Genomic DNA, 20,175 nt, shown 5'->3' with positions numbered 1-20,175 from the left:
CAAATGCTCTGTCACAGCACGGCTAATCATCTGAGGTTCTCGATCATACTGGAATAGGATTCACCCTCCTTTTGCATCTGTTACTACGCCCAGTACTCGCGAGTTTGAAGTTCGTCACAGTCATTCAATCCCAGAGTCCTACTCGGAATACCACAGACAAGGTTTAGACTTTCCGGACTCTCATGAATGCTGCCATCAATCTAGCTTATACCACAAAAATTCTGATTAAGAGATCCAAGAGATACTCATTCAATCTAAGGTAGAACGGAAGTGGTTGTCAGGCATGCGTTCATAGGGAATGATGATGATTGTCACGTTCATCACATTCAGGTTGAAGTGCGAATGAATATCTTAGAAGCGGAATAAGTTGAATTGAATAGAGAAACAGTAGTACTTTGCATTAATTCATGAGGAACAGCAGAGCTCCACACCTTAATCTATAGAGTGTAGAAACACTACCGTTGAAAATACATAAGTGAAAGGTTCAGGTATGGCCGAATGGCCAGCCTCCCATGGAGGTCTAGAGATCTAAAAATGATCAAAAGATGTTCCAAAGATAATGTCCAATACAATAGTAAAAAGTCCTATTTATAATAAACTAGTTACTAGGGTTTACAGAAGTAAGTAATTGATGCATAAATCCACTTCCGGGGCCCACTTGGTGTGTGCTTGGGCTGAGCTTGAATGTTACACGTGTAGAGGTCAATATTGGAGTTGAACGCCAGTTTGTAACGTATTTCTTGCGTTCAACTCTGGCTTGTGACGTGTTTCTGGCGTTTAACTCCAGACAGCAGCGTAGAACTGGCGTTCAACACCCTTTTACGTTGTCTAAGCTCGGCCAAAGTATGGACTATTATATATTGCTAGAAAGCCCTGGATGTCTACTTTCCAACGCAATTGGAAGCGCGCCATTTTGAGTTCTGTAGCTCCAGAAAATCTACTTTGAGTGCAGGGAGGTCAAAATCCAACAGCATCAGCAGTCCTTCTTCAACCTCTGAATCTGATTTTTGCTCAAGTCCCTCAATTTCAGTCAGAAAATACCTGAAATCTCAGAAAAATACACAAACTCATAGTAAAGTCCAGAAATGTGAATTTAACATAAAAACAAATGAAAATATCCCTAAAATAACTAGATTCTACTAAAAACATACTAAAAATAATGCCAAAAAGCGTATAAATTATCCGCTCATCACAACACCAAACTTAAATTGTTGCTTGTCCCCAAGCAACTGAAAATCAAATAGGATAAAAAGAAGAGAATATACTATAAATTCCAAATTATCAATGAAACATAGCTTCAATCAGATGAGCGGGACTTGTAGCTTTTTGCCTCTTGAATAGTTTTGGCATCTCACTTTATCCATTGAAGTTCATAATGATTAGCATCTATAGGAACTCAGAGTTCAGATAGTGTTATTGATTCTCCTAGTTCAGTATGATGATTCTTGAACACAGCTATTTTATGAGTCTTGGCCATGGCCCTAAGCACTTTGTTTTCCCGTATAACCACCGGATACATAAATGCCACAAACACATAATTGGGTGAACCTTTTCAGATTGTGACTCAACTTTGCTAAAGTCCCCAATTAGAGGTGTCCAGGGTTCTTAAGCACACTCTTCTTTTGCTTTGGACCTTGACTTTAACCGCTCAGTCTCAAGTTTTCACTTGACACCTACACGCCACAAGCACATGGTTAGGGACAGCTTGGTTTAGCCGCTTAGGCCAGGATTTTATTCCTTTAGGCCCTCCTATCCACTGATGCTCAAAGCCTTGGGATCCTTTTTCTTACCCTTGCCTTTTAGTTTTAAGGGTTATTGGCTTTTTGCTCTTGCCTCTTGGTTTTAAGAGCTTTTGGCTTTTTCTGCTTGCTTTTTCCTTTTTCTTTCTATTTTTTTCGCCATTTTTTTTCTGCAAGCTTTGTTCTTTGCTGCTTTTTCTTGCTTCAAGAATCATTTTTATGATTTTTCAGATTATCAAATAACAGGTCTCCTTGTCATCATTCTTTCAAGAGTCAACATATTTAACATTCTTAAACAACAACTTCAAAAGACATATGCGCTGTTCAAGCATTCATTCAGAAAACAGGAAGCATTGTCACCACATCAACATAATTAAACTAAGTTCAAGGATAAATTCGAAACTCATGTACTTCTTGTTCTTTTGAATTAAAACATTTTTCATTTAAGAGAGGTGATGGATTCATAGGACATTTATAACTTTAAGACATAGTTACTAAATATTAATGATCATGTAATAAGACACAAACATGGATAAGCACTTAACATAAAGAAAATGAAAAATAGAGAATTTAAGAACAAAGAATGAGTCCACCTTAGTGATGGTGGCGTTTCTTTCTTGAGGAACCAATGATGTCCTTGAGCTCTTCTATGTCTCTTCCTTGTCTTTGTTGCTCCTCCCTCATTGTTTTTTGATCTTCTCTTATTTCATGAAGGATGATGGAGTGCTCTTGATGTTCCACCCTTAATTATCCCATGTTGGAACTTAATTCTCCTAGGGAGGTGTTGATTTGCTCCCAATAGTTTTGTGGAGGAAAATGCATTTGAGGCATCTCCAGGATCTCATGGTGATGAGCTTCATGTGTCTCTTGAGTTCCATGAATGGGCTCTCTTACTTGCTCCATCCTTTTCTTAGTGATGGGCTTCTCTTCCTCAATGGGAAGCTGAGTAACATAGATGGCAAATAAGATGAGGAAAAGCTAGCCTTGCCCCAGGAGAGTGCTTTTCGGCTATTTTGCAGAGTTCAAGGGAGATGACTTCATGAACCTCTACTTCTTCTCCAATCATGATGCTATGGATCATGATGGCCCGATCCACAGTAATTTCAGATCGGTTGCTAGTGGGGATGATGGAGCGTTGGATGAACTCCAACCATCCTCTCGCCACAGGCTTGAGGTCCAGTCTTCTTAATTGAACCGGCTTGCCTTTAGAGTCAATCTTCCATTGAGCTCCTTCCACACATATGTCCATGAAGACTTGGTCCAACCTTTGATTAAAGCTGACCCTTCTAGTGTAGAGGCGTGCATCTCCTTGCATCATAGGCAAGTTAAACGCCAACCTCACATTTTCCGGACTAAAATCTAAGTATTTCCCCCGAACCATTGTAATATAATTCTTTGGGTTTGGGTTCTTACTTTGATCATGGTTCCTAGTGATCCATGCATTGGCATAGAACTCTTGAACCCTTAGGATGCCGACTTGTTGGATGGGGTTTGTTAGAACTTCCCAACCTCTTCTTTGGATTTCATGTCAGATCTCCGGATACTCATTCTACTTGAGCTTGAAAGGGACCTCGGGGATCACCTTCTTCTTGACCACAACATCATAGAAGTGGTCTTGATGAGCTTCGGAGATGAATCTTTCCATCTCCCATGACTCGGAGGTGGAAGCTTTTGTCTTCCCTTTCCCTTTTCTAGAGGATTCTCTGGTCTTGGGTGCCATCAATGGTAATGGAAAAATAAAAAGCTTATGCTTTTACCACACCAAACTTAGAATATTGCTCGCCCTCGAGCAAGAGAAGAAAGAATAGATGAAGAAGAAGAAGAAATGGAGAAGAGGGAGAGAGAGGTGTTTCGGTCAAGAAGGGGAAGAGAGGGTTGTGTTGTGTGAAAATGAGGAAGAATGGAGGGCTATATATAGGGAAGGGAAGTGGGGTAAGGTTTGGCCATAAGGGTGGGTTTTGGGTTGGAAATTGATTTTGAATTTTGAAGGTAGGTGGGGTTTATGAGGTAGGTTTATGGGGAAGAGTGGATGGATGTGAGTGGTGAAGTGGTTTTGTGGAAGAGTGTTTATGGGATTGTGTGAAAGAGGGGTGAGAAGAAGTGAGTGGGGGTAGGTGGGAATCCTGTGGGGTCCACAGATCCTGAGGTGTTCAAGGATTTACAACCTTGCACCAAATTAGGCATGCAAAATGCCCTTGCACACAACTCTGGGCGTTCAGCGCCAGATTGGTGCTTGTTCTGGGCGTTAAACGCCCATTTGTTGCCCATTTCTGGCGTTGAACGCCATAACCATGCTTGTTCTGGGCGTTCAGCGCCAGCTCTTCTCCAGGGTGCAATTCTGGCGTTCAAACGCCCAGATGCTGCCCATTTTGGGCGTTCAGCGCCAGAACCATGCTCTGTTCTGGCGTTGAACGCCATCCAGATGCTTCTTACTGGCGTTTAAACGCCAGTGAGATCCTTCTCCAGGGTGTGATTTTTCTTCTGCTGTTTTTGATTCCGTTTTCAATTTTTATATTTATTTTGTTACTCCACATGATCATGAACCTAATAAAACATGAAAGAACAAGAAAAATAAAATTAGATAAATAAAAATTGGGTTGCCTCCCAACAAGCGCTTCTTTAATGTCACTAGCTTGACAGTGGGCTCTCATGGAGCCTCACAGATGTTCAGAGCATTGTTGAGACTTCCCAACACCAAACTTAGAGTTTGGATATGGGAGTTCAACACCAAACTTAGAGTTTGGTTGTGGCCTCCCAACACCAAACTTAGAGTTTGACTATGGGGGCTCTGGTTGACTCTGCAGTGGGAGAAGCTTACTGTGCCTCTTTTCCATGTTTACAGAAGGATAACCTTGAGTTGTAAACACAAGGGAGTCCTCATTCAATTGAAGGACTAATTCACCTCTGTCAACATCAATCACAGCTCTTGCTGTGGCTAGGAAGGGTCTTCCAAGGATGATGGATTCATCCTCATCCTTCCTAGTATCTAAGACTATGAAATTAGCAGGGATGTAAAGGCCTTCAACCTTTACTAACATGTCCTCTACTTGTCCATAAGCTTGTTTTCTTGAATTGTCTGCCAGCTCAAATGAGATTTTAGTAGCTTGCACCCCATAGATTCCCAGTTTCTCTATTACAGAGAGGGGCATGAGGTTTATCCCTGACCCAAGGTCACATAGAGCCTTCTCAAAGGTCATGGTGCCTATGGTACAAGGTATTAAGAACTTTCTAGGATCCTGTTTCTTCTGAGGCAATGTCAGTTGATCCAGATCACTCAGTTCATTAGTGAACAAGGGAGGTTCATCTTCCCAAGTCTCAATACCAAATAATTTGGCATTCAGCTTCATGATTGCACCAAGGAACTTGGCAACTTGCTCTTCAGTAACATCTTCATTCTCTTCAGAAGAAGAATACTCTTCAGAGCTCATGAATGGTGTAAGGAGGTTCAATGAAATCTCTATGGTCTCTAGATGAGTCTCAGATTCCTTTGGTTCCTCAGAAATAAACGCCTCATTGATCACTGGACGTCCCAGGAGGTCTTCCTCACTAGGATTCACGTCCTCAACCTCCCTTACAGGTTCGACCATGCTAATTAATTTAATGGCCTTGCACTCTCCTTTTGGATTTTCTTCTGTATTACTTGGGAGAGTACTAGGAGGGATTTCAGTGATCCTTTTACTCAGCTGGCTCACTTGTGCTTCCAAATTTCTAATGGAGGACCTTGTTTCATTCATAAAACTCACAGTGGCCTTAGATAGATCAGAGACTAAGTTTGCTAAATTAGAAATATTTTGTTCAGAGTTCTCTGTCTGTTGCTGAGTGGATGATGGAAAAGGTTTACTATTGTTAAACCTATATCTTCCACCATTATTAAAGCCTTGTTGAGGCTTTTGCTGATCCTTCCATGAGAGATTTGGGTGATTTCTCCATGAGGGGTTATAGGTGTTTCCATAAGGTTTACCCATGTAATTCACCTCTGCTATTGCAGGGTTTTCAGGATCATAAGCTTCTTCTTCAGAAGATGCCTCTTGAGTACTGTTGGATGCAGCTTGCATTCCATTCAGACTCTGAGAAATCATATTCACTTGATGAGTCAATATTTTATTCTGAGCCAGTATGGCATTCAGAGTATCAATTTCAAGAACTCCCTTCTTCATAGGCGTCCCATTACTCACAGGATTCCTCTAAAAAGTGTACATGAACTGGTTATTAGCAACCAGGTCAATGAGTTCTTGAGCTTCTGCAGGCGTTTTCTTTAAGTGAATGGATCCACCTGCAGAGGTATCCAATGACATTTTAGCTAATTCAGATAGACCATCATAGAATATATCCAGGATGGTCCATTCTGAAAGCATGTCAGAAGAACACTTTTTGGTCAGTCCTTTGTATCTCTCCCAAGCTTCATAGAGGGATTCACCTTCTTTCTGTCTGAAGGTCTGAACATCCACTCTAAGCTTACTCAGCTTTTGAGGAGGAAAGAACTTGGCTAAGAAAGCCTTGACCAGCTTATCCCAAGAGTTCAGGCTATCCTTAGGTTGAGAGTCCAACCATATTCTAGCTCTGTCTCTCACAGCAAAAGGGAAAAGCATGAGCCTGTAGACTTCAGGATCTACTCCATTAGTCTTAACAGTATCACAGATCTGCAAGAATTCAGTTAAGAACTGAAAAGGATCTTCAGATGGAAGTCCATGAAACTTGCAGTTCTGCTGCATCTGAGAAACTAATTGAGGTTTCAGCTTAAAATTGTTTGCTCCAATGGCAGGAATGGAGATGCATCTTCCATGTAAATTGGAATTAGGTGCAGTAAAGTCACCAAGCATCCTCCTTGCATTATTATTATTTTCGGCTGCCATCTCCTCTTCTTGTTCGAAAATTTCTGAAAGGTGCTTGCTGGATTGTTGTAATTTAGCTTCTCTTAGTTTCCTCTTCAGATTCCTTTCAGGTTCTGGATCTGCTTCAACAAAAATATTCTTGTCCTTGCTCCTGCTCATATGAAAAAGAGGGATAGAAAAATAATAATAATAGGGGTCCTTTTTACCACAGTATAGAGGTCCCTGTGTGGGTAGAAGAAAAGAAGAAGAAAAAAATTCGAACACAGATGGAAGAGGGGGTTCGAATTTGGGTGAGATGAAGTGTTAGTAGATGAATAAATAAATAGAAGGAGATAAGAGAGAATTTTTGAAAATAATTTTTGAAAAAGAGTTAGTTGATTTTCGAAAAAAGTTTTTGAAAAAGGTTAGTAATTTTCGAGAATTAAAATCAAAAATTAAAATAATTAGTTAATTAAAAAGAAATTTTGAAAAAGAGGGAAGATATTTTCGAAAATAAGAGAGAGAGAGTTAGTTAGGTAGTTTTGAAAAAGATAAGAAACAAACAAAAAAGTTAGTTAGTTAGTTGAAACAAATTTGAAAATCAATTTTGAAAAGATAAGAAGATAGGAAGTTAGAAAAGATATTTTAAAATCAAATTTTTGAAAAAGATAAGATAAAGAGATATTTTTGAAAAGATATGATTGAAATTAGTTTTGAAAAAGATTTGATTTTTAAAATCACAATTAATGACTTGATTCACAAGAAATCACAAGATATGATTCTAGAACTCAAAGTTTGAATCTTTCTTAACAAGCAAGTAACAAACTTGAAATTTTTGAATCAAAACATTAATTGATGATGTTATTTTCGAAAATTAGGAGATAAAGATAAGAAAAAGATTTTTGAAAAATATTTTTAAAATTTTCGAAAATAAATAAGAAAAATGAAAAAGATTTGAATTTTGAAAAAGATTTTGAAAAATATAAGATTTTTTAATTTGAAAATTTGATTTGATTCATAAAAACAACTAGATTTTAAAAAGTTTTAAAAAAGTCAACTCAAATTTTCGAAATTTATGAGAGAAAAAGGGAAAGATATTTTTTTAATTTTGAATTTTTAATGATGAGAGGGAAAAACATGAAAAAGACTCAATGCATGAAAATTTTGGATCAAAACAATGAATGCATGCAAGAATGCTATGAATGTCAAGATGAACACCAAGAACACTTTGAATGTCAAGATGAACATCAAGAACTTATTTTCGAAAAATTTTTAATGCAAAGAAAACATGCAAGACACCAAACTTAAAAATTTTTCATGTACAGACACTATGAATGCAAGAATGCATATGAAAAACAAGAAAAGACACAAAACATGAAAACATCAAGATCAAACAAGAAGACTTACCAAGAACAACTTGAAGATCATGAAGAACACTATGAATGCATGAATTTTCGAAAAATGCAAGATGAACATGCAATTGACACCAAACTTAAAATCTGACTCAAGACTCAAACAAGAAACACAAAATATTTTTGATTTTTTTATGATTTTCTAATTTTTTTTTTGGATTTTTCGAAAATTATTTTAAAAAAAGAAAAATAAGGATTCCAAAATTTTTAATATGAATTCCAGGAATCTTGCAATCTTAGTCTAAAGCTCAAATCTGAGGGTTAGACATGGCTTAATAGCCAGTCAAGCTTTAGAAGATATTTATACTTTCCATGTATAGAGCAACTAAGTGTGTGAGAATCAACAAGCTCTTGTGATGATAAGTTGAAACCCCAGTCCAAAAGATTAGACATGGCTTACAGCCAGCCAGGATTCAACAAATCATCATGAAACACTAGAATTCATTCTTAAAAATTCTGAAGAAAAATATTTTTTTGAAAAGATTTATATTTTTTTTTTCGAAAACAGATGAGAAATTTTTGAAAGGTTTTTGAAAAATATTTGAAAATAAAACAAAAAGAAAATTACCTAATCTGAGCAACAAGATGAACCGTCAGTTGTTCAAACTCGAACAATCCCCGGCAACGGCGCCAAAAACTTGGTGCACGAAATTGTGATCTCAGGCAACGGCGCCAAATACTCTGTACGCACGTCTTAATAAATTTTTTTTCATTCACAACTTCGATACAACTAACCAGCAAGTGCACTGGGTCATCCAAGTAATAAACCTTACGTGAGTAAGGGTCGATTCCACGGAGATTGTTGGTATGAAGCAAGCTATGGTCACCTTGTAAATCTCAGTCAGGCGGATATAAAATAGCCATAGAGTTTTCGAACATAAATAATAAATAGATAGAAAATAAGGATAGAAACACTTATGTATATCATTGGTGAGAATTTCAGATAAGTGTATAGAGATGCTTTCGTTCCTCTGAACCTCTGCTTTCCTGCTGTCTTCATCCAATCAGTCTTACTCCTTTCCATGGCTGGCTTTATGTAAGGACATCACCGTTGTCAATGGCTACTTTTAATCCTCTCTGGAAAATGGTCCGATGCGCTATCACTGCATGGCTAATCGTCTGGAGGCATCACCCTTGTCAATGGCTGCATTCTATCCTCTTGTGAAAATGGTCCAAATGCTCTGTCACAGCACGGCTAATCATCTGAGGTTCTCGATCATACTGGAATAGGATTCACCCTCCTTTTGCATCTGTTACTACACCTAGTACTCGCGAGTTTGAAGTTCGTCACAGTCATTCAATCCCAAAGTCCTACTCGGAATACCACAGACAACGTTTAGACTTTTCAGACTCTCATGAATGCCGCCATCAATCTAGCTTATACCACGAAGATTCTGATTAAGAGATCCAAGAGATACTCATTCAATCTAAGGTAGAACGGAAGTGGTTGTCAGGCACGCGTTCATAGGGAATGATGATGATTGTCACGTTCATCACATTCAGGTTGAAGTGCGAATGAATATCTTAGAAGCAGAATAAGTTGAATTGAATAGAGAAACAGTAGTACTTTGCATTAATTCATGAGGAACAGCAGAGCTCCACACCTTAATCTATGGAGTGTAGAAACTCTACCGTTGAAAATACTTAAGTGAAAGGTTCAGGCATGGCCGAATGGCCAGCCTCCCATGGAGGTCTAGAGATCTAAAAATGATCAAAAGATGATCCAAAGATAATGTCCAATACAATAGTAAAAAGTCCTATTTATAATAAACTAGTTACTAGGGTTTACAGAAGTAAGTAATTGATGCATAAATCCACTTTCGGGGCCTACTTGGTGTGTGCTTGGGCTGAGCTTGAATGTTACACGTGTAGAGGTCAATCTTGGAGTTGAACGCCAGTTTGTAACGTATTTCTAGCGTTCAACTCTGGCTTGTGACGTGTTTCTGGCGTTTAACTCCAGACAGCAGCATAGAACTGGCGTTCAACACCCTTTTACGTTGTCTAAGCTCGGCCAAAGTATGGACTATTATATATTGCTGGAAAGCCCTGGATGTCTACTTTCCAACGCAATTGAAAGCGCGCCATTTTGAGTTCTGTAGCTCAAGAAAATCCACTTTGAGTGCAGGGAGGTCAGAATCCAACAGCATCAGCAGTCCTTCTTCAACCTCTGAATCTGATTTTTGCTCAAGTCCCTCAATTTCAGCCAGAAAATACTTGAAATCTCAGAAAAACACACAAACTCATAGTAAAGTCCAGAAATGTGAAGTTAACATAAAAACTAATGAAAACATCACTAAAAGTAACTAGATTCTACTAAAAACATACTAAAAACAATGCCAAAAAGCGTATAAATTATCCGCTCATCACTTGCACCCCAAAGATTCCCATTTTCTCTATTACAGAGAGGGGCATGAGGTTTATCCCTGAACTAAGGTCACACAGAGCCTTTTCAAAGATCATGTTGCCTATGGTACAAGGTATTACGAACTTTCCAAGATCCTGTTTCTTCTGAGGCAATGTCAGTTGATCCAGATCACTTAGTTCATTGGTGAACAAGGGAGGTTCATCTTCCCAAGTCTCAATACCAAATAATTTGGCATTCAGCTTCATGATTGCACCAAGGTACTTGGTAACTTGCTCTTCAGTAACATCCTCATTCTCTTCAGAAGATGAATACTCGTCAGAGCTCATGAAGGGCATAAGGAGGTTCAATGGAATCTCTATGGTCTCTAGATGAGTCTCAGATTCCTTTGGTTCCTTAAAGGAAAACTCCTTATTGATCACTGGACGTCCCAAGAGGTCTTCCTCACTGGGATTTATGTCCTCCCCTTCCTCTCCAGGTTCGGCCGTGTTGACTATATCAATGGCCTTGCACTTTCCTTTTGGATTTTCTTCTGCATTGCTTGGGAGAGTACTAGGAGGGATTTCAGTGATCCTTTTACTCAGCTGGCCCACTTGTGCCTCCAAATTTCTAATGGAGGACCTTGTTTCATTCATGAAACTTACAGTGGCCTTAGATAGATCAAAGACTAAGTTTGCTAAATTAGAGGTATTTTGTTCAGAGTTCTCTGTCTGTTGCTGAGTGGATGATGGAAAAGGTTTACTATTGTTAAACCTGTTTCTTCCACCATTATTAAAGCCTTGTTGAGGCTTTTGTTGATCCTTCCATGAGAGATTTAGGTGATTTCTGTATGAGGGGTTATAGGTGTTTCCATAAGGTTCACCCATGTAATTCAGCTCTGCTATTGCAGGGTTTTCAGGATCATAAGCTTCTTCTTCAGAAGATGCCTCTTGAGTACTGTTGGATGCAGCTTGCATTCCATTCAGACTTTGAGAAATCATATTGACTTGCTGAGTCAATATTTTATTCTGAGCCAGTATGGCATTCAGAGTATCAATTTCAAGAACACCCTTCTTCATAGGCGTCCCACTACTCACAGGATTCCTCTCAGAAGTGTACATGAACTGGTTATTAGCAACCATATCAATGAGTTCTTGAGCTTCTGCAGGCATTTTCTTTAAGTGAATGGATCCACCTGGAGAGGTATCCAATGACATTTTAGCTAATTCAGACAGACCATCATAGAATATGTCCAGGATGGTCCATTCTGAAAGCATGTCAGAAGGACACTTTTTGGTCAGTTCTTTATATCTCTCCCAAGCTTCACAGAGGGATTCACCTTCTTTCTGTCTGAAGGTCTGAACATCCACTCTAAGCTTACTCAACTTTTGTGGAGGAAAGAACTTGGCTAAGAAAGCCTTGACCAGCTTATCCCAAGAGTTCAGGCTATCCTTAGGTTGAGAGTCCAACCATATTCTAGCTCTGTCTCTCACAGCAAAAGGGAAAAGCATGAGCCTGTAGACTTCAGGATCTACTCCATTAGTCTTAACAGTATCACAGATCTGCAAGAATTCAGTTAAGAACTGAAAAGGATCTTCAGATGGAAGTCCATGAAACTTGCAGTTCTGTTGCATCAGAGAAACTAATTGAGGTTTCAGCTCAAAATTATTTGCTCCAATGGCAGAAATGGAGATGCTTCTTCCATGTAAATTGGAATTAGGTGCAGTAAAGTCACCGAGCATCCTCGTTGCATTATTATTATTTTCGGCTGCCATTTCCTCTTCCTGTTCGAAAATTTCTGAAAGGTGCTTGCTGGATTGTTGTAATTTAGCTTCTCTTAGTTTCCTCTTCAGAGTCCTTTCAGGTTCTGGATCTGCTTCAACAAGAATATTCTTGTCCTTGCTCCTGCTCATATGAAGGAGAGGGACAGAAAAATAATAATAGGGATCCTTTTTGCCCAGGTGTAGAGGTTCCCTTAGGTGAGTGGAAGAAAAGAAGAGTAGAAGAAAAGAAGAAGAGAAAATCTGAACTCAGAGAGAGAGAGGGGGTTCGGATTTTTGGTGAGTGAGGAAGAGATGTTAGTAAATAAATAAATAAATAGAATGAGATGAGAGAGAAAGAGGATTTTCGAAAATAATTTTTGAAAAATGGTTAGTGATTTTCGAAAATTAAAATTAAAATTTGAAACAATTTGTTAATTAAAAAGAATTTTTGAAAAAGAGGGAAGATATTTTCGAAAATTAGAGAGAGAGAGTTAGTTAGGTAGTTTTGAAAAAGATAAGAAACAAACAAAAAGTTAGTTAGTTAGTTGGAACAAATTTGAAAATTAATTTTGAAAAGATAAGAAAATAAGAAGTTAGAAAAGATATTTTAAAATCAAATTTTTGAAAAAGATAAGATAAGAAGATATTTTTGAAAAGATATGATTGAATTTAGTTTTGAAAAAGATTTGATTTTTAAAATCACAATTAATGACTTGATTCACAAGAAATCACAAGATATGATTCTAGAACTTAAAGTTTGAATTTTTCTTAACAGGTAAGTAACAAACTTGAAATTTTTGAATCAAAACATTAATTGATGATGTTATTTTCAAAAATTATGTGATAAAATTAGGAAAAGATTTTTGAAAAATATTTTTATAATTTTCAAAAATAAATAAGAAAAATAAAAAAAGATTTGATTTTTGAAAAAGATTTTGAAGAAGATAAGATTTTTAAATTGAAAATTTGATTTGACTCATAAGAAACAACTAGATTTTAAGAAGATTTGAAAAAGTCAACTCAAATTTTCGAATTTATGAGAAGAAAAAGGAGAAGATATTTTTTTTTATTTTTGAATTTTTAATGATGAGAGAGAAAAACATGAAAATGATGCAATGAATGAAAATTTTGGATCAAAACAATGAATGCATGCAAAAATGCTATGAATGTCAAGATGAACACCAAGAACACTTTGAAGATCATGATGAACATCAAGAACATATTTTTGAAAAATTTTTAATGCAAAGAAAACATGCATGACACCAAACTTAGAAATCTTTAATGCTTAGGCACTAAGAATGCAAAAATGCACATGAAAAACAAGAAAAGACACAAAACAAGAAAACATCAAGATCAAACAAGAAGACTTACCAAGAACAACTTGAAGATCATGAAGAACACTATGAATGCATGATTTTTTCGAAAAATGCAAGATGAACATGCAATTGACACCAAACCTGAAATTGACTCAAGACTCAAATAAGAAACACAAAATATTTTTGATTTTTTATGATTTTCTAAAATTTTTTTGGATTTTTTTTTCGAAAATTATATATGAAAAAGAAAAATAAGGATTCCAAAATTTTTAATATGAATTCCAGGAATCTTTGTACTCTTAGTCTAAGGCTCCAATCTGAGGGTTAGACAGGGCTTAATAGCCAGTCAAGCTTTAAAAGAGATTTATACTTTCCATGTATAGAGTAACTAAGTGTGTGAGAATCATCAAGCTCTTGTGATGATAAGTTGAAATCCCAGTCCAAAAGATTAGACATGGCTTACAGCCAGCCAAGATTCAACAAATCATCATGAAACACTAGAATTCATTCTTAAAAATTCTGAAGAAAAATATATTTTTGAAAACATTGATTTTAAAAATTTTTTTTTTTCGAAAACAGATGAGAAATTTTTGAAAGATTTTTGAAAAATTTTTTAAAAATAAAACAAAAAGAAAATTGCCTAATCTGAGCAACAAGATGAACCGTCAGTTGTCCAAACTCAAACAATCCCCGGCAACGGCGCCAAAAACATGGTGCACGAAATTGTGATCTCAGGCAACGGCGCCAAAAACTCTGTACGCACGTCTTAATAAATCGTTTTTCATTCACAACTTTGATACAACTAACCAGCAAGTGCACTGGGTCGTCCAAGTAATAAACCTTACGTGAGTAAGGGTCGATCCAACGGAGATTGTTGGAATGAAGCAAGCTATGGTCACCTTGTAAATCTCAGTCAGGAGGATATCAAAAGGTTATGGAGTTTTAGAACATAAATAATAAATAGATAGAAAATAAGGATAGAAACACTTATGTAATTCATTGGTGAGAATTTCAGATAAGCGTATAGAGATGCTTTCGTTCCTCTGAATCTCTACTTTCCCGCTGTCTTCATCCAATCAGTCTTACTCCTTTCTACGGCTGGCTTTATGTAAGGACATCACCGTTGTCAATGGCTACTTTTAATCCTCTCTGGAAAATGGTCCGATGCGCTGTCACTGCATGGCTAATCGTCTGGAGGCGTCACCCTTGTCAATGGCTACATCCCATCCTCTTGTGAAAATGGTCCAAATGCTCTGTCACAGCACGGCTAATCATCTGAGGTTCTCGATCATACTGGAATAGGATTCACCCTCCTTTTGCGTCTGTCACTACGCCCAGCACTCGCAAGTTTGAAGTTCGTCACAGTCATTCAATCCCAGAGTCCTACTCGGAATATCACAGAAAAGGTTTAGACTTTCCGGACTCTCATGAATGCCACCATCAATCTAGCTTATACCACGAAGATTCTGATTAAGAGATCCAAGAGATACTCATTCAATCTAAAGTGGAACGGAAGTGGTTGTCAGGCACGCGTTCGTGGGGGAATGATGATGATTGTCACGTTCATCACATTCAGGTTGAAGTGCGAATGAATATCTTAGAAGCGGAATAAGTTGAATTGAATAGAAAAACAGTAGTACTTTGCATTAATCTTTGAAGAACAGCAGAGCTCCACACCTTAATCTATGGAGTGCAGAAACTCTACCGTATGAAAATACATAAGTGATAATGGTTCAGGCATGGCCGAATGGCCAGCCTCCATGAAAGTCTAAGATATAATAAAACTGATCAAAGATAATGTCTAATACAATAGTAAAAAGTCCTATTTATAATAAACTAGTTACTAGGGTTTACAGAAATAAGTAACTGATGCATAAATCCACTTCCAGGGCCCACTTGGTGTGTGCTTAGGCTGAGCTTGAATGTTACACGTGTAGAGGTCAGTCTTGGAGTTGAACGCCAATTTGTAACGTATTTCTGGCGTTCAACTCTGGCTTGTGACGTGTTTCTGGCGTTTAACTCCAGACAGCAGCATAGAACTAGCGTTCAACGCCCTTTTACATCATCTAAACTCGGCCAAAGTATGGACTATTATATATTGCTGGAAAGCCCTGGATGTCTACTTTCCAACACAATTAGAAGCGCGTCATTTGGAGTTTTGTAGCTCCAGAAAATTCACTTTGAGTGCAGGGAGGTCAGAATCCAACAACATCAGCAGTCCTTCTTCAACCTCTGAATCTGATTTTTGCTCTAGTCCCTCAATTTCAGCCAGAAAATATCTGAAATCACAGAAAAATACACAAACTCATAGTAAAGTCCAGAAATGTAAATTTAACATAAAAACTAATAAAAACATCCCTAAAAGTAACTAGATTCTACTAAAAACATACTAAAAACAATGCCAAAAAGCGTATAAATTATCCGCTCATCAACTACCTAGAGCGGAATCCTTTATTACAAACGGTCGTCAGCAAACTACAGAAAGGAACTCTTGCTTCCATCTGAAGGGGGAAGGGAGAGAGAAGGGGTAAGAACTAGGGAGTTCTTAGTAGGGTCGGGGTTATTAGTTAAGTTCATTAATTATATGTTGTTTTGCAAACGAATGGCAAAATACAAAAAGCAGTAAATAGAAAATGAAGTTAAATAGAGGAAATAGAGAAATAGAAAACAGAACACAAACAGAAGGATACAAGAAAATAGAAAACAGACACAGAGAATAGAATACAAACAAGGAAAGCATACATTCATACCACAATCATAACAAAGGAAATGCACAACCAAGTATGATGCAAGTCTAGCCCTAGCGCAGGTAATGAGCTCATTTGTCGGTTACATACCCGCTCCCGACGTTACCCGGAGTCGTCTGACCAGGTAAGGCTTTCCTGTTGGCAATGTCCCTCGCAAGAGTCCTTTGACTTGCATGGCAGAGCTAGTTAACCTATATCTGCCCAACACACTCTCTGTAAGAGTCCTTTGACTTACAGAAGCATACATACACTCTCACTGTAAGAGTCCTTTGACTTACAGGAGCATACACACACTCTCACTATAAGAGTCCTTTGACTTACAGGAGTATATGCTAGTCGTGTGCTCTCGATACATCTGTAAGAGCCCTCTGACTTACAGAATAGCATTATAGCTAAGTATCCCAGAAAATCACTCTCAGTGGTCGTACCACCATCTATCTGACTGCCTTCACGCAACAGATCATCATATAATCATTCTCATTATCATCATTCATTATCATTCTCATTATTCATCATCACTTTCACATTCTTATGCAGTACCTCTTTCTTTCTCTAGTCAATCATGCTATACAAACTCTACAGCTTTTACTTTTACAACATCATAACTCAAACCATTTCTCTTTATCACATTACTCTTTTCTCTTTGTCTTTTTACTCTGCTCTGATTACTCTTTTCTCTGTATCTCTTTACTTTTCTCTGGTTACTCTGTTCTCTGTGTTTCTTTACTCTGCTTTGATTTCTCTTCATAACATATGTATTTAAAGCTTATGTAAATTTTGATATAAATAGTTAGCCTGTCCCAAGTATAGGTTCATTAAGTCTATACTGAAATAGTTTAACTTTTCATATTATACCTAACCCTGGGTGCAACTCAAGAACTAACTATGTTGCTCCTAGTTCATTTACTAATCTCTGTCTGTTTTTCTGTCATTAAAACTTTACAGACTTTTCTTTGGTGTTTATCTTTTCTTTAACTTTTTATCTTTCATTTATCTTTGCCTCACTAACATGTTATTACCACTCCCTAAGTGTTTTATGAAGGTAATTATGAGATTCTGCGCTTAAAGTTGTCTTTCTAAAGCTTTTACAGAAAACTGCCTTTTCCGCATTATTTTATTATTTTTATTAAAATAATATTTTTAATTAAATATTATTATTTAATATTTTATTATTATTTATTATTTTATCATTAAATTTTCAAAAATTCCCCCTTTTTAACTTTTAACCTTTAAAATTCATTTTTAACCACCCGTAACTTTTAATATTTCTACTTTAACCACCCAAACATTCAGAAATTACAAAATAACCCCTCAAACACCAAAAATTTTACTTCCTTGCCCTTTTCAAGATCTAAGGCCTGTTCTTCCATGTTCTTCATCACACTCAAAGTGTTCTTCATGTTCTTCATATATTCTTCAGATTCTTTCTCTATTTTTACCCATTTTTCAGTCTTTTCAGCAACCGATTTTTACCAAAATTCATAATAAATTCCCAGCCACTAAAATCCCATCTTTTCTACATGATTTTAACACAAATTAAACCCCAATTTAAGGCCTAGGGTTCGTTTTTCCAGCAGCCCTCAAGAACAACATTCATAGCTTGAATATCATCAAATTTCATCAAAATTTCAACAAACTTTCACCAAGAATAACTCACATAATCACACATCTCAAACACAATCAATCAAGATTAAATTCATCACATCCTACCTTTATTTTCTGCTCCAAATCCGGTTACTCTTTGAAGTGTTCTTAAAGCACTTTTTCCTCCTAAAACACATCAAAAACAACTTTAAATCCACAAACTCTCAACTGACCAAATCTCCCTCAGCACGTTAGGAAGAGATATCTCACCTTATAATTGCTGGAAATTAATGTTTCTTGGCCCTCAAGTCAAGTTAAGCATGATTCCTAAGGAAGAACATCAAGAAAACACATGTTTTGCATGGTTTTCCTTGAAAACCAAATTGAAGAGGGAGGGAGACAGCCATCTCACCTTATTTCCAGCCTTGATAAGTCACATGGTTATGTAGAGGAAGAAGAGAGGATCATTTTGGTGAAATCGGAGTTTTGATTTGAGTTTTAGTTCAGAAGACATCAAGCTTTGAAGATTAAGTGTTCATGAAGTTTTCTCTCTTTTCTCTCCTTTCAATTTCGGCCAAAGGGAGTAAATGAACAGCCTTGGAGTGTCTTGGGGGTGTAAGGTGAGTTGTGATTGGTTGGCTTGGAGGTGGGTTAAAATAATATTAAAATATCTCAGGTGTATAACTACTAAAACTAGATGTATCGGAACACTTGTAAAAATATCTCTAAAAATTATTTTCTGAGCTACTAGCATAAATGACACTAGTAACATATTTATTATGAGAATAAAACATGTATAATGAGGCCTTACCATTGCTAAAGTCATCAGAGAGTGCTGGTGCTAAGCTGCACTAGTAAACCGTAAACCCGGTTAAACCGATTTTCTGTTTTTAACTAAAACAGACCAGGTAACCTTATAATATCATTCAAGCATATCATAATACTAATATAATGATAATATTATACTATTATCTCTCTTCTCTCATGAATCGAGTCCGGCTCGTCAAACTGAGACTACTTACGAAAAACCGAATCAAAACTCCTAACCGATACGGTTCAAAAACTAGGTTCTTTGTGACCGCGTTATCGAGCTTACCTCAAAAAAGGTTCTAGCTTAAGGATGACATAATGAAAATGAGTATCGAGATACTTGTTGATATAGAAGAGGTGTTCTCTTTACTGATCTTCCGGAGAAATCCGTGCCTTTAGAAAAGATCTCACGTACTCGAAAATCAGGGTTGTTACACTTCCCATTTTGACCTTAGTTTTCTGGGCAACAATCTCAATCTAGAATTTTAAAGGAGGACTAGATCACCAGATTTAAATTCTTTACCTCTTATGTTCCTATCATGCACGGCTTTCATTTTCTCCTTGTAAAGTCTAGAATTCTCATAAGCTTCAAGCCTCAAACATTCCAACTCCGCTAGTTGTAGCTTCCGCTCAATTCCGGCTCCACCCAAACTCGGATTGCACTCCTTGATGGCCCAATATGCCTTGTGCTTTATCTCCATCGGTAAGTGGCAAGCCTTGCCATACACCAACCGAAATGGACTCATGCCAATTGGCATTTTGTATGCCGTTCCGTAGGCCCATAATGCATCGGTGAGCTTAGCACTCCAATATTTCCTATTAGGCTTCACAATCCTTTCCAAGATGAATTTAATCTCCCGATTAAAAACCTCGGCTTGGCCGTTCATTTGTGGGTGGTAGGCCGTGGCTACTTTATGCATGATGCTATATTTCTTCATGAGCCCTTCCATTCTCTTATTGCAAAAGTGGGAACCTTGGTCGCTCACGATTGCTCGTGGCGACCCAAATCTACAAATGATATTGTTTCTCACAAAGGAAAGGACCACATTAGCATCATCCGTCCGGGTGGGTATCGCTTCCACCCATTTGGACACATAATCAACGGCAAGTAGAATGTAGAGAAAGCCATTAGAATTTGGGAATGGCCCCATGAAGTTGATTCTCCACACATCAAAAATCTCACAAAATAGCATGGTTTGTTGGGGAATTTCATCCTTCATGGAGATATTACCAAATCTAATGCATTGAGAACAAGATTTACAAAAATAAGAAGAGTCCTTGAAAAGAGTTGGCCACCGAAATCCATAATCTAGGATTTTTCTTACCGTTTTTTGAGGTCCAAAATGGCCTCCTCCTTCGGAGGAGTGGCAAGCTTCCAAGATTGAGTGGAATTCGGTTTGTGGAATGCAACTCCGAATTACTTGATCCGCCCCACATCTCCAAAGGTATGGGTCATCCCACACATAGTATTTGGATTCGCTTTTTAGCTTATCCTTTTGATGTTTGGAGAGATTAGGAGGGAAGGAGCGAGATACTAAGTAATATACTAAGTAATTGGCGATTGGTGCATACCAAGGAATGATTTATGAGATTGCATGCAAGCCCTCAAAGGGAAAAGAATCATTAATAGGAGTGGTGTCGCCTTTTGTGTG

The 20,175-nt window shown here is 37.4% G+C and overlaps 1 protein-coding gene and 2 non-coding genes across 3 annotated transcripts in view; 2 read left to right on the top strand and 1 right to left on the bottom strand.

Moving 5' to 3' along the window:
* LOC107627242 (uncharacterized) overlaps window positions 1–19,473 on the bottom strand; it is a 29,276-nt gene extending 9,803 nt beyond the window's left edge. Inside the window, exon 1 of the mRNA XM_088505880.1 lies at window positions 19,047–19,473. Within this exon, the coding sequence (XP_088362006.1) occupies window positions 19,047–19,473 (427 nt within the window). The remainder of the gene's footprint in view (window positions 1–19,046) is intronic.
* LOC148574293 (small nucleolar RNA R71) lies at window positions 6,089–6,196 on the top strand. The gene has a single exon (XR_015905812.1). It is a non-coding gene; the product is annotated as a small nucleolar RNA R71 (small nucleolar RNA).
* Window positions 11,575–11,682, top strand: LOC148574292 (small nucleolar RNA R71). Its single transcript, XR_015906779.1, has one exon. It is a non-coding gene; the product is annotated as a small nucleolar RNA R71 (small nucleolar RNA).
* Window positions 19,474–20,175: the final 702 nt, after the last annotated feature.

This window comes from Arachis ipaensis, chromosome B2 (genome assembly GCF_059453495.1).
Source record: "Arachis ipaensis isolate K30076 ecotype BB chromosome B2, ASM5945349v1, whole genome shotgun sequence".
NCBI classification, from domain to species: Eukaryota; Viridiplantae; Streptophyta; class Magnoliopsida; order Fabales; family Fabaceae; genus Arachis; species Arachis ipaensis.
The sequence above is the reverse complement of the archived record's forward strand: the minus strand, read 5'-3'. Positions and strand labels throughout refer to the sequence as shown.